Here is a 15264-nt window from a genome sequence, read left to right as displayed (position 1 = left end):
TTGCGAGGCAACCACTTTGTACAGAGCTTTCTCCTCTTTAGAGCATCATTGTCCTCGGTTCCCCAAAAAGCAATGCTTTATAATTACACGAAATGCTTTATGATCCATTTTTTTGTAAACTAACACAAGTTGCTTCAGAAAAATGCTATATCTTATTAACGAATAGTTATAATGCAACTAATAGAAATCGTATAGATGGTAGTAGTAGTATTATCTATGTATCAGCCACAGCGAAGCTTGGACGGGTCCTCTAGTTTATATATAAATCTTCCATTAGAATAACACAAATATTTATGACTACATACGATTTCGAGAATCCCAGCTTCTTTAAAATCTATATAGACCTCTTCGAGCTGTCTAAAAATAAAACAAGAAAAAAACTTAAACTTCCGTTATATCGATGCTAATATACCCTTCACAAATAAAGACGTTTCCATATAAAAACTTTATTTTGATTGCTCAGTTTGAATAGTAGCTACCATAGCCTTGTCTTAAACAATAATCCTTGTCAATGTTGTAAAGATATATTTTCAAATATTTAAATTTTTTTCAATATAAGAACTTGAATTTTGTCGTTCAGTTTGTATAGTAGATATACCTTATGCTATAGTGGCCCGATATCGACGGTTCAAAGTAGTTTCCTGTGGAGAAAAGGACGTGTATAAAATTTTTTCAGATCAATATCTAAAAACTCTAGTCCCTCAGTTCGGGTGTATACAGATAGACAAAAGGATACGGCTACTCAGCTCATCGCACTCATTGGTAGAAGACTAATTCATGAGCTAGAACAATGAAACCTTATAAAATTTGGTCCAATGACTAAGTGGGTAATTTAGCAGTAAGGTCCGCATTTGTCGAACAAAACCCACGTGCTCTCTTCTTGAGTGTCTTTAAGTACAAATACCCTTAGAATTACTGGATTTCATTTAGGTGTAAAATCGATCGCCAAAATCAACTCTGCGTTTACATCACCGAACGAGGGAAAGAAAATTGTAGTACCTTTTAACATCAATGTGCAAAGCTCGGTTCTCACTGCCAAAAAAATACTATAAATTGTTCTGTTTCTATTTTTTTTTCAAAAATTTACTTATTTATAAATCCATTGCTCCGTATACTTAAGTTATATATTATAAAATATATCGTATTTGCACTGAACATATACAAAAGTCAGTGTTTTTATCGCACAATCCATTCATTACATCATCATTTACAAGCTACGAGTATACACACAAATATGTATTCTAACTGTACATATGTATAACTACTCTTATACAACCATTTTTAATTAGTTTAAACAATTGCTTCGGTGTTTGTTTGTCTTTTGTATGCATTTGTATTGTTATTGGCTCAATGACATCTCCTCTACTTCTTTCCATGCCACTTGTAAGACCCGTAATATTTGAAGTTGTTCTCCGCCGTCTTCTCATCAGCCTCCTTGGGGCCGCGAGTGCCAAACACATAAGGTATGGGTTTCACTTTAGTATTTTCGATCTCGTGCAGCACTGGCGTGAAAATACGCCATGCCTCGTGCAACTCATCTGAACGCACAAAATGCATTTGCGAGCCGCAGAATACATCCAAAATCAAACGTTCATACGCATCTGGCAGATAGGAGTCCTTGTAGCGATGCTCATAGGTGAGGTCCAGTTCAGTCTCCTCCATATCGAATGTAATGCCAGGGCTCTTGGTCATTATTTTGAAGTACAGAGCTTCGCCGGGCTGCACACGTATGACCAATTCATTGCGTTTGCTGTTACCCTCAAAGATATCACCGGGCACATCGCGATATTGTATGCGCACTACAGCTTTGCGTTCGTTCAGGGCTTTGCCGCAACGTAAAATGAACGGCACACCCTCCCAACGTTCATTGTTGATACGCAGCACACCCTGTGCAAAGGTGGGCGTATTGGAATCATTGGAAACGGTGGGATCATCAAGATAACCTTCGCGCGCTTCACCTTCACCCTCTGGATTGCCGACATATTGTCCCAAAACCATGTCGTCCAATGTAAGTGCTGGAATGCTTTTCAGTACCTTAACTTTTTCATCGCGTATGTCATCGGGTTGGCAAGAAGTTGGCTTCTCCATGGCGACTAGTGACAATATCTGCAGCAGATGGTTTTGCATGACGTCGCGTATGATGCCGAATTCATCGAAGTAACCGCCGCGTCCCTGTGTGCCGAATGGTTCCTTGAATGTGATGAGCACCGATGCAATATTCTCGCGATTCCATGTTGAGTTAAGTATTTTATTGGCGAAACGTATAGTCATGAGGTTCTGCACCATCTCTTTACCCAAATAATGATCAATGCGGTAGAGTTGTTCCTCGTGGAAGAGCGAGGCGAGGTGATCGCTCAGCTTCTTTGATGTGACATCGTCGCGACCGAAGGGCTTTTCGATAATAACGCGACTCCAGCCGCTAAAAGAAATAGAAAGAAAGAATTATAGTGGTAGGAGCTCAACTTGCGGATATGGTTTTTCATTGGCTTAAAGATGGAAAAAATGGTTTCTGATATCCGGAAATATAGCATTGAAACGAGGTTATCAATCGATAAAACTTGAAATAAAACTAGACCTTTACTAAAACTTCAGAAATTGGTACTCTTGAAAAATAAACTACATCAATTCTTGCCAACTTGTCGCTTTCACCGTAGGTATAACTCCCAAGAAGTTTCAGTTTCAGTCGATCGAATAGGTGACGCGAAACAACTTCAGAAATGAAGGTCATGTGAAATGCTTTGCAGAAAGACATGTCCATATTAAAAAAAAAAAACTCAACAAGGAAGAGACAAGGGTTCGAAATTTGGACTTTCGCAAAAGCATTTTCGACTTTTTTTAGTTTTAAAAACTTTAACGACGGCAAAAAGTATGACAGTTTTCGACACGGCAAAGCTAGGGTGTGTATGACAAAGACTCATTTGTTACTCACCATTGAGAGAGGCAAATTTCCTTAATATTCACAGTTACCTGCTCGAAGACGGATGGCGGCAAAGCCAAGTAGAATATGCGATTACAATTGCAATGGCTCTCCAAACGCTCTAATTGTTCGTTCAAGGCAACAAAATCGCTGCGCTTATCATAGCCGCCCGCTGCATAGGCGTGACGTTGCCAGAACTCCTCATACTTGGCTTGCTCGTGTGGTTGCACCTAAGCATAAAAGGAAATTTGTTAAGTTGTAAAGCTGTAATGTATATCTGTTTACCGTTAGTTTGCGCTTACCTTCATGTATGGATGACACTTTGCCCGCAATTCCTCAATCGAGAGCTTTGAACGTGCATAACCGCAGAAGTTTGTAGGTTTCGGCAGCAAATTGTCACGAAAGAGCCACCACAAGGTGGGGTAGATCTTCTTCTTGGCCAAGTCACCCTGCGTAAATAAGAAATGCAGGCGTTTTGGTTTTATGGCGGTTTTAAGGCGCTAAAGTGTGCAGGTTTCACTTACCGACGCGCCGAAGATGACGAACGTGTGCGGAACATGGGAATCGAAATGTGTACCCTCGCACTTCATGGTCGGAGTCTCAAGTGATTTGATGATGTGTTCGAGTGCGGTTTCCTCTTCTGTAAAACGAAATAGAGTTGGTGGTTAATAGCATTTTATTTTGTGGTGAAATAGCTTTATTTTTTTTTTTATTAATTGTCAAAAAACCAAAACAATGGACACAAAAACTTTTTTCTAACCATAAAATTAGGCGCATGTTTTCACATGTTTTTTGTCCTAAATCTATATATGAATCTGCTTGTGCCTCTATATTTTACGCCAATATTATTATTTTAATTCTATGAATAATAATTCGCATTAATTATTTAATATTTCAACACTTTAATTGCCGATAGTTGAAAACGCAACGTGTTTTAAATTATTATTATTTTTTGTTTCAAAAATATTCCGTCTACACGCTTTTCCAGTGTGTACCTAACGAACTGATCCATTCGCGGCGTTTGAAAAACTGAATGGAAAATCAAAGCGCTTGACTCTTGAGAGCACACCGATCGTGCCGATCGCACGTGTTATACTAATATATGTTAAATATATAGCTATTTTTATTTACATATGCTCAAACAATCGTACATATATTTGTATCTATTTATCTTCTAAATGCTTGAAAATCGCGCAAACATTCAACCGTACAAGGGTTTAAAAAGAGCGGCGAGAATCGACAAGTTTTTGGGGGGGCACATATGGCGCAACACAAATTCATGCGGAGGGTGTTGTTGGTACGATAATTTCCAGAGTTAATTGTGTGAGGAAATTCTCAACATCTTTTCAAGTCTAACACGCCATAGAGTGTTTTTACTTAGAAGTTTATGGGGTACATAGTTATTGGTGGACTTGTGACTTTAGTTTTATTTGTTGTTGACCCCTAGGTAATATTAACCAGGTGTTTAGTACACTTTTAACACTGGCTTGTCATTATCGCTATGCGGAAGGAGGTGCGTTAAAACGTACTGAAAATATGTTACTATAATTTATATGATTCGTTTTAGAGTAAGTATAGCCAAAACCTTTCGTGTAGTATTAATTTTTTTTCTAAACTATGTAGTCGAAGTCAGTGTCTAAGATATGCTTTTGGAAACCAGCCAGTAATGATATACTGGATAATGTGTCTCCCAGCGGACTGAATAAAGCTCTTCAAATAAAAATTTTGACCAAAATAAAAGGTGTTTCCTAGATTTGTAGAAAAACCATCGATCATTTGATCATAAAGGTGTTGATCATCTTCTGTAAATATCCTAATACATCAAAATTTCCAGTTTTTTTTTAATGCCTAAGCGTTATCCTACTCATTGTGACTTTTTCCATCTTTGGGCGTTAGCTTCCTTCAGCAGTGCAGTTTTGCACCCAGCAAATACTCAAAAAATGTATAGATTACTGTTAGACCCACTAATTTATGTATTGCTATTAAGGTCTAGCAATTTCATGTTGAATTGCATAAAGGAGCTTTTCGACTAACATTCGTGAAGCTCACATGCAAACATATCCTAAAAAGTCAAGATCCACTCAAGTGTAATATTTTACTACTACTACTTTTCCCGATTTAAATTAAATAAAGCAGATTTTCAACCGAAATCGTTGAAGCTCATATGCAAACATAACCTCAAACAATCAAAATATACTCGAATATAATATGTTACTTCAATAATTTACAAAAATTCCGCCTGCTTCAGCGAATATTATTTCCGAATTACTGATTATACTTTATAACTCGGTTCTATTGTACTATATTACGAATATTTCGAATTGAAGTTCTTTAGAAAATTTTTTACCTGCACCCCCTCGAGATTTTTTTTAACTTTTCCGTAAGTTGTACGATCAATTCACATTCATTTACCTTACTTAAGGGCTTAAATGAGGCTGATTGCATGATGGATCTATTATATGTGACTACTCATACCTGCATATAAATACATGTATTCATTTAATATCAATTATTGACTTTCAAATACATAGCCATACCTAATTGTATATATGTATATCGTTTTTCATACATGAAGGTATCTACTTACGTATATCGAATTAGATATTTACGGGGGTTTACTCAAACAACCTTATCACATATACATATGTATATAATGCTATAAATAATGTACCGTTATGTTTTACAAGTAAGTCGAGTGTTGTGAAATGACTTACATCAATGACAAAAATATATTACGAAACAACCTGATATTGCAATTATTTATTAAAAAAATAATAAATAATATAACTAATAGTATTGCAGGAAACATTCGGGTAGTAATCAGTTCCGATATAGAAATGTCAACAATTGTTCTTAACAACGAGACTTTTTTAAGGTGTAAAGGTATATGACGTAGTTATGACTGAAAAATAACAGAAATTTGGCCACACGTATAAAGGTTTTTCAAATTAGGAGTTCTCATCTCGCAGCGATGAACTAGTGTGGTGATTTTAGAACTTAGAGGTTAGTCTTGAATTCGCTAGCCCTTTTTGTTATGCGGTTTTCTAAAATCGAGCGTTTATAATACCAGTAAGCAACAATCGTTCTATACCTTAAAGACCACAAAATGTAGTCCATTACCCAGATTTTTAAACAATACATAATTAAAACCTGAATCTCTGACACTTATTGAAACCTCAATATTCCCTGAGTTTGCCACCAAGATTTTAACGCCCAGAGGGAAACGTCGGATACCCTATAAAGTATATACTTATATAAATGATCAGCGTGACGAAATGAGTTAATTTATCCACCCCCGTCTGTATATACGGGAACTAGTCCGTCAGTTTTTGTGATATTGATCTGATATTTTGCATATGTCCTTTTCTTTCGTAAAGAGATATAGAATATAGCTGCAGGGTGTTCCAAAATAAACGCGAAGTTTAAATTTGCCGCCATTTCAATTAATCTTTAATTAATTATTATTTTTTAAGTAAGTGAACTAGTCCGAGACTGTCCAAATGTGTATACATTTTTCCTATGTACCAATATAATAACAAATATTGGTGGAAAAGGTCTTTTCGTATTTCGTCAATAAATGTCATAGTGATGGAAAGGTGAGATTTTAAGCTTCATTTAACCTAAAAAAGAAATTAAATTCGGGGAAGTTGAAAAAAAGTTACAGCTATTCAAAAATGAGTGAAAATAATCATGAAATTTGCTATATTTTGAAAATTTTGTATAAAAAAAGGGAAGAATGCCACGCGAGCCACCAATGAAATTTGTGAAGTTTACGGAGACGATGCTGTATCAGTTCGTGTAGCACAACAATGGTTCGCTCACTTCCGTTCTGAAAATTTCGAAATTTCGATTGTTAGTTTTACACTGATAACATTATGTCTCTAGCGGAAAAATGGCAAAAAGTGGTTAAACAAAATGGTACATATTTGTTTATTTATTTATTATTATAAATATAAAAAATATATGTGACCTGGTCTACGAAAAGGGAGCTAACGTGCGAAAACTAGTTTTCTGTTAAAACTGTTAAAAATAATCGTCAGTTTCTCGTTATCTCATTAATTGTTCTCCTTTTTTTGACACCTAAGCCCCCTTTCCGTAGACCAGGTCACATATGTTAAAATTAGATTAGAAATACGAAAAGACATTTTCGACTACCCAATATTATAAAGGGCTCTGTGCAAAAAAGGCAGAAGTCACAAGTCCACCACATCACACTTAGTTTTACAAGTATTTGGAAAATCATTAAAGGTTTCCACTCACAATTAACTGTGCAAACAATATACGCACATGCGAAAATAAGTGGCGCGCCCCCTTATAAGCCTCTAAACAAGCAATTCACGCCTCTCAGCTAAATTATATGTCTTTTTTTGTACATAGAAATATAAGGCTAAAAATATACCTATTTATGTATACAAATATATAGTAAATATGTATATAATAGTATGAGAGCTGCAATCGGATGTTTGGCACACTCTTCGGAATCAAGCGGTTTGTTTTTCACTTTAGCCTATAGAAAAAGCATCAATATCATTAGCAAATTATAATAATTAGCAGTTGAACTGTGAGAAGTTATAAAGGTGGCTTTTGATTTATTATGTGCATATAAAGATATCTCTATTTGATAAAAATCCCACTTGTCTATAGCCTTCTTACATTTTTCTGCATAGTCATGCTTATAAGCTACTGTATAAATACATACATACATATGTACATAGTACATAAATATTTATTAAAGCACATGTTTTATCCATATTTGCGTATTGTCACCACGTGCTAACACACCGTCACATACTATATACATACACCTGTACAGTCTTGCGATCGTTTCGAGAGCAGCTCTCCCGACATTGACTTGTGCAACTGAGCGAAAACGTTTTATTAATCACGCGATAATTTTACATAGCCGTAATCATTGTATACTAATTATATATGGTATATGCATACTATGTATGTTTGTATGTATGTGCTTGAGTATGTTGGGGAAATTTTTGAATGAAGCTACTAATATGGGTATAGAGCGCCATATTCGAATACTTATATTCCAACAACAACATATGTATTTCTGATTTCAACACCGATCAGTTTCATTCGCTGTATATTAGTACGAGATTTGAATTTTTAAATATTTGAATTTTACAAAAATAAAAAATATACTTAGAAATTTTTAATTTCAAAAATCATCAATCGATCAGTTTCATTCACTACACTATATTAGTACACGATTTGAGTTTTTAAATATTTTAATTTAATAAAAATAAAAAAAATTATTTTTAACTTATTTTTCGAAAATATCATTTTATTCTGCCGCCATAAATCAAGTACAGTAAGGAATTTATTGCCTCTAAATAAAATTTCTAAATATATTAATTAACAATGTAAAAAACTCGGCTGAAACTGGGCAGTAGTGGGTCTGGAATACCATATAGCAACTGTTACATAGGTTTGACCAAAGAAAGCCAAGAAAATTAGAGGAAACATACTATAATTAATAATGACACTTTCAATTTTGGAGGCCAGACTCAATCTTCGAAAAAATTGATATTGATCCAATATCCAAAAAAAAATCGATTTTGTCGTATAGTATAAAGCAAAGCTTATTATTTTGAACATTTAATTTTAACGCTCACACCAAATAAAAGCGTTTCCAAATCTAAGAAACAAATAATTTTTTAAAAAATTATAATCAAAGTATTCTAAAAATGGAATTTTATCTTTCATTGATAGCCAAATGCTATTAGAAAGCTAAGCTCTACACATCACCAGATAGTCTGAACAACTCGTACGATTTAGTATAATTTTTTCGCAGACATATTTACACATAAGTTGATCTTCCGAATGCAATGAACCAACACATATACATATATGTACCTATGTATGGTTATGTGCCAATATATTCTAAAAATTTTCCAATGCTGCCACACCATTGACAATAAAAAAATATTTCGCGTAAAGCTTTAGCATTCTTTGAACAAATGACCAGCTAAACATGAAAGTTGCTCACAAAAGCTTTCGTGAAAGGCTTCTACTCACTTGGCAATGACATTGTCACTGTCATGCAAAGTGATCGCGCGATCGTGAAATATAAGTACATAATTTGTAAGAGTACAATGTGAATGCCTAGTTAATTAATGCGCATACATACATGTATACATATGTACATATGCATTAGTGTGTTAGATTTTGAATTGGAAAGTGATTCCGGTGTTGCGCCCTTGCTTAAAACAGCTGGCGTGAACACATACTTATGTAAATAAATGCGTGAAAATGACAAGCAAAATTCAACCGCTTAGTGCGTTGCAATTACGCGCAGATTTAGTAATAGAAAAAAGATTGAGGTTAAAGTCAGGCGTAGGCACACAGAAGGTTGAAGTCTAAATTGTACTTTTTTAGTTTTTTGTATGACCTCATGATGGCCATTAAGTTCATTACTGAGTTATGAAATCAGATTATGCCTGCTTATTGTCTATTTTACTATTTGGTAGAAACATACAACGTTCTTTCCAAAGTAAAGAGGACTTTTTAAATCTTTCGCGCCATGGTGGCGCTATCTAGATGTCGACTGATGCGTTAGAATCTGCTATCTTTATCGATTGTCCAGTGAGAATTTCATGACATTTCATTGATTGGAAGTGAAGTTATTGCATTTTAAGTGTCAGTATGTTTGTGTTATCGGTGCGAAAATGAGCTTCGAACAAAGAGCCAGCATTAAATTTTGTTTTAAAATTGGTAAAACTTTTACTGAAACGTTTCAATTGATGTAACAAATTTATGGCGATGATTGCCTATCCCGTAGCAGAGTGCACGAGTGGTTTCAACGTTTTCCAAGTGGTCGTGAAGACATAAATGACAATGAACATGTGGGAATTCATCAAGCATCAGCCGAAATCATCATTGAAATTCACGGAAATGGAATTGAACATCTCCAAAACATCGATTTATTGCATTTTGACCGAACATTTGGGCTTACGAAAGGTGTGTGCACGGTTTGTTCCGCACAAATTGATTGACGACCAAAAATTGCTCAGAATCCAAAATTCGAAGGACGATTATTTGACCAAAAATCACATTTTAACCATTAACCACTCCCCGTATTCACCTGATATGGCACCGTGCGACTTCTTCCTCTTCGGAAAAATGCATTTCTCCAAGAAAGGCGTTATGCAGACGTAGAGGCCATTCAAAAGGCTTTCACCGGCATACTGGCGGCCATACCAGCCAACGAGCTAAAACACTCGTTCGACATGATTTGGACCGTGCAAAAAGCTGTATTGAAGCAGGAGGAAACTATTTTGAATAAAATAAATTCATTTTGCCGAAAAACCATTTGTTCTGTTTTTTTTAAGTCCTGTTTACTTTGGAACACACCTTGTAAGTTCAAAAATATCGCTTCAAAGCGAAAAATTAATTTTAAACAGTCGAAAACTGTACTAAAAACAAGAAAAAACATTAACTTCAGCTACACAGAAACTATAATACCCTTCACAGATGCATTTGTTATAGCATAAAAGAACATAAAAAGATCTTTATCTTAATTTTGATCTGTCAGTTTGTATGGCAGCTGTGAGCAATAGTGATCCAATTTGAAAAATGTGTTCGAAGAGTGAAAGTTGCCTTGCCCAATAAGCTATGCTGAAAATATCCTGTCAAATAAAAGAGTTTTCCATACAGAAACTTTATTTTGATCGATTTTCGTATGCCACCTATATCTTAGAGTGATCCGATATCGGCGGTTCCGAAAAGTGAGCAACTTTTTGGGTAGAAAAGGTTGTGTACAGAATTTCAAAACGAAATCTCATATAGTAAGGAACTAGGTAGAGTATACATATACAGACCGGCACGGCTAAACCGACTCAGCTCGTCACTCTGATAATTTATATAGAAATATACAATTTATAGAGTCTCTAACGATTCCTTCTCAGTGTATAAAAAGCAAAACAATTAAGCACCTAATACCCAAATAACGTTATTTGTTAAGCCAACTTGCAAATAAAGCATACATGTAGGCGCTATACAACACTTACCGCATACAACTTCACTCACAACGTTGCTGATTTAATGAAAATTTTGCTGAAAGCATAATTCTTTAACAAAATGTTTTCATGTCATAAATATTTTAACTAAAATAACAGTAACTTCCTTAATTTTGCCTATTCGTCCACAATTTGGAGTGGCGTAATTTTAAAAGTTTTAATGAGGCTTTAAATTTAAACGAAATTTGTATTTAAGGCCTGCAGTAAAATTAATAATTATTTTGCAGTGGTGGTCTTTATAATTTTATGATCTTCTAGGATATGCTTGACTCTTAAAGCTGTTTAAAAGTGTAAAGCACTATAATAAAGCCTATCCCAGGCGACACTTACCTTTCAAATACAATACTATCAAAAATATTTTAAAGTTGCCTAGCGAAAATGTAATTTTTAACTGAACTACGAAGTTTAAAGCACCTCATATTCGAACTTCGCTTCTTTAAGAAGCGACTTTCCAGAACTGCGTAATCACGCGTAATGATTTCATTCTGAAAAAATTGTAGGGTTTTATTAAGAAATGAAGAAAAGTTGTGAAATTCAGCCATCAAAGGTGAAAATAAGGAGACTCAAACATAAAAAACTTGGATAATTAGCAAGTCATTTCATTATTTGTAAACCAATATGATTTTTTTATCAAAGTTTTTGTTCTTATCTACTTGCTACTTCAAGTCTAAAAAGATCTTAGAGATAACTTTCTGCTGATTTGAAAGTCATAAATACATAATATAATCTAAAAGGTATATTATCAATTACGTTTAACACGACCTTATCTCTTTCCCATTACCACGCCATATTGCCGTATACATGTATAAATAGCGTTTAAATGTATTGATTAGAAAAACGTGAGAATTTTTCGTAGAGGTCGAACGACTCTAAAATGATTTGATTGTACAAAAGCAGATACTATACATATGTACATACATATACACATAGTACATTATAAATATACAGTATTTTTTGGAGCTATGTATGAAAAAACTCGACAATATTTTAATGTAACCACAAATCTACCGGCAAATCTACTCATCTGTTGTGAATAATAAAGGTTATCACATATTTGCTGCAGAATACCCCTACAAATGTTAGATTAATATTATAAGTATAAATACATAATATATATATAGTACATACAAGCCTTGAAGACGATCCACGTAAAGGACGTCCAAAAAGCGCATCAACACCAGAAATCAAAGCCAAAATACAGGATATGGTTTTGGAAGATCGTCGAATGACTGAGAGAGCTGTAGTAGAGGCTTCACATATTTTAAGTGAAATTTTGGGTTTTAGAAAACTGTGTACAATGGGTGCCGCATTCGCTAACAATGGAACAAAAACACATTCGAATGCGACTTTTTCAACAACATTTGGTGCGTTTTAAAAAGGATTAAGTGGATTTTGTGCGTCGATTCATCACTATGGATGAGACCATATCACTATGGATGAGTCTATCACCATGATCCTGAATCAAAACAAGAGGCTAAAGAGTGGTGTGAACCTGGTTTGTTCGGCGTCGACACGAGTTCGTGTCCGGAATTCGGCTTCAGTTTTTAGGGATGCGAGAGGAATTTTGTTTGTGGATTACTTGCAAACTGGTAAAACAATTAATTCTGAATATTATTGCAACCTTTTGGACCAATTGAAGGAAAAATTTCGTGAAAAAATACCCGGTTTGCAGATGAAAAAAATCCTTTTTCATCAGAACAATGCACCGTGTCACAAGAGCATTTTGACAATGGCTAAAATCCATGAATAAAAGTTCGAATTGTTGGAGCATCTACCTTATTCACCAGATTCGGCCCCCAGCGCCTTCCATTTGTTTCCAGAACTCAAAAAATTTATGCGTTGCAAGCGTCTTTCATCAAATGAAGAGGTCATAATGGCTGTTAAAGCGTATTTTACAGACCTACCGGATTCTCACTACAGGAATGGAATCCACAGATTGGAGGATCGTTGGAGCAAGTGTGTTCAGGGAAATTATACTGAATAATAATAAAGCAGCCGGATACGTTCAAAAAGCTGGGAAATTGGGCGCTATTTGATTTAAAGCAAAGAAGCCAAGCCAGAAATGCGGCTTGAACGCTATGAAACGCAGACATTTTGACTGGTGACAAGAACTGAATCCACTATGACAACCCTGAACGCAAAAAATTGTATTTGAAATCTGGTATCAGATCCATGACAACACGGTAATGGGAAATGCTACCAAACCCAACTCGTCAAATTGACAAACGAAATTTACGACTAGACATGGGGTAATGATTTTCCAACATGACAACGCTACGTGTTTCTGTGAGTGGTGCAAGCCAAAAATGCGCCGTTCGTTAGAGCAGAGGTATGCGATTAAATTCTGTGTGAAACTCGGTTAATCTGCGACAGAGACGTTTGATATGGTCAAGCAGGCTTACCGGATGTTGCTTTAGCAAGAAGTGGTGTTTTTCAGTGGCATCAGCTTTATTTAGGAAGATCTGGAAGAGGTCGCTGATGAAGACCGTGCTGGGGAAACCTGCGACTTCGACAAACATCGACAATGTGACACGTATGCGCAAAGTTTTGAACTCAGACTAAGTATTCGTTTAATTGCCCAGATGTTAAATTTAACAAAATCTGTGGTTTATAACATTGTGACAAAGCACTTGAACCTGCGCAAGGTGTGCCCGAAGATGGTCCCAAACGTGCTCATTGACCCCAGCTCTCACCGCCTTTCCTGTGAGCAGCTACCTAACCAAGGCCGGCTTCCCAACGCTTCCGCAGCCGCCCTACAGCCCAGCTGTTGTCCCCCCGGTCTTTGTTTTTGTTGACTGAGGGAATCCAAGCCGTATGCACCTCGACTCTCAAGACTATTCCGGAGAATGCCTTCCGTGACGCCTTCAATGCTTGGAAATCGTTTGAAGAAACCCGCACGTATATAGTTATAGACTCTATACATATGTATATAAATGATCAACGTGACGAGCTGAGTCGATTTAGCTATAACCGTCTGTCTGTCTATTCAGCTAACCTTAATTCGATTTGAAGGTTGTTTACAGCAAACAACGCGAGTAGAAAAAAGAAAGTTAGCAACACACCTGTTAAGGGTATTATAGTTTCGGTTCAGCCGAAATTAATGTTTTCTCATGTTCTTTTTTTAATCGATTGCTGTGAAAGCTCATTTGGGGTCGTTTTCTCAATGTCTGATTAGCAGCCACCTATCAAATAAGTTTTGGTTAGTAAAAAGGATCTTTACAGAAAGAAGGAGTCTTGGTTAAGTTAACCAGTACTGAACTGACAGATGGCTGCTAACCACACTTTGGGAACCGTTTCAAAGCATTTAAACAAAAAAAACCCTAACTAGAAGTTATCGTTTAATATTTTTTTACTTCCACTTTCCTGAGCGCACATCTTCATATTCGTTTGTTAACACTTCCATTACTTACCCTCAACCGTTTTACCGTTGCCATTGCTAATCTGTTTAGAGGCCATGACTGTCGCAATAACTATCAAAAGCGTTTTAGTTTACAATTAAATTATTAATAAACGCTTTGCGGCGATTCTCAATAGCACCACCACGCAAAATTATCTGCTCGTAAACGTATGACTCGCTGACAAAGTCTCTACCGGCTGCGCCACACAACGACGATCACTGAGGCTTCGAATGTTAATTGCAACTAAAACACGTTTTATGTGCAAAAAAAAACTTATACAACAATCGTACGTTTGTTTATTTGTTGCTCCACAACGGAATAGCTTGGCACAAGCGCGACGAAGTGGTGGGGAAGACCAATGAATAATGAATATGAAATGTAATGAAATCAAAGGCACTACTACTGCCAAGTGATTCAACTTATGGGACTTTTTTGATCTTTCTTAGGGCAACAGCTTAACCGTTACACACACGCACACACTCAAATGTCTACAAAAGTGTTTACTAAGTTAGTTGTTGTTGTTGTTATTTAGACGTTGAAGACAGCGCGCGCAGCAAATAAGGATTAAGCAATTAAGTGACAGACTAAACCGTCTACAAGGGAAGAACGCGATTTGAAGACTGTCTAATTTACTGCGATTCAACTAGTTCGAGCCCAATTTCTGGCTGCGGAGCCAACCGAAAGGTAGCTAGCTGAGCGTAAAGCGCTCCACGTTGGCGCAGCGCGAAGAGCGCGCAACAAGCAAGCATGAAAACTAAAAGTGTGTGTGCTTCGTGTTACAAACTTACGAGGGTGTGCTTTTAAGTAGCTTGGTTAAGCAAAAAACTAGATAAAAGTCAAAAATGATTATTTTTCAATGTCTTTGAGGAAAATTTTTCCGAAACGGCTGGACCGATCTTGAAATTTTCACACGATTTTT

At 35.9% G+C, this 15264-nt stretch overlaps 1 protein-coding gene across 2 annotated transcripts; it reads right to left on the bottom strand.

Moving 5' to 3' along the window:
* Positions 1 to 1053: 1053 nt before the first annotated feature.
* LOC126760808 (glucose-6-phosphate 1-dehydrogenase) lies at positions 1054 to 14967 on the bottom strand. 2 transcript variants are annotated; one of them, XM_050476726.1, is made up of 5 exons: positions 14358 to 14967; positions 3442 to 3557; positions 3220 to 3366; positions 2930 to 3147; positions 1054 to 2419 (listed from the first exon to the last, which is right to left on the bottom strand). In XM_050476726.1, the coding sequence occupies exons 1-5, from the start codon at positions 14401 to 14403 to the stop codon at positions 1363 to 1365; spliced, it is 1584 nt and encodes a 527-aa protein (XP_050332683.1). In that variant the 5' UTR covers positions 14404 to 14967; the 3' UTR covers positions 1054 to 1362. The 2 variants fall into 2 exon arrangements, with proteins under 2 accessions (XP_050332683.1, XP_050332684.1); XM_050476727.1 differs by lacking the exon at positions 14358 to 14967 and adding an exon at positions 3678 to 3906.
* Between the last annotated feature and the right edge of the window lie 297 nt (positions 14968 to 15264).

The sequence above is a fragment of the Bactrocera neohumeralis genome, chromosome 5, assembly GCF_024586455.1.
Source record: "Bactrocera neohumeralis isolate Rockhampton chromosome 5, APGP_CSIRO_Bneo_wtdbg2-racon-allhic-juicebox.fasta_v2, whole genome shotgun sequence".
Classification (NCBI taxonomy): Eukaryota; Metazoa; Arthropoda; class Insecta; order Diptera; family Tephritidae; genus Bactrocera; species Bactrocera neohumeralis.
This window is presented reverse-complemented; position numbering and strand designations above follow the sequence as displayed.

Coding starts and splice junctions, on each gene's coding strand:
- LOC126760808 (XM_050476726.1), bottom strand. CDS start 14,403: ATGGCCTCTAAACAGATTAGCAATGGCAACGGTAAAACGGTTGAGG. Junction 3,367..3,441: donor TCGTCATCTTCGGCGCGTCG/GTAAGTGAAACC, acceptor TTATTTACGCAG/GGTGACTTGGCCAAGAAGAA. Junction 3,148..3,219: donor AGTGTCATCCATACATGAAG/GTAAGCGCAAAC, acceptor TTTTATGCTTAG/GTGCAACCACACGAGCAAGC.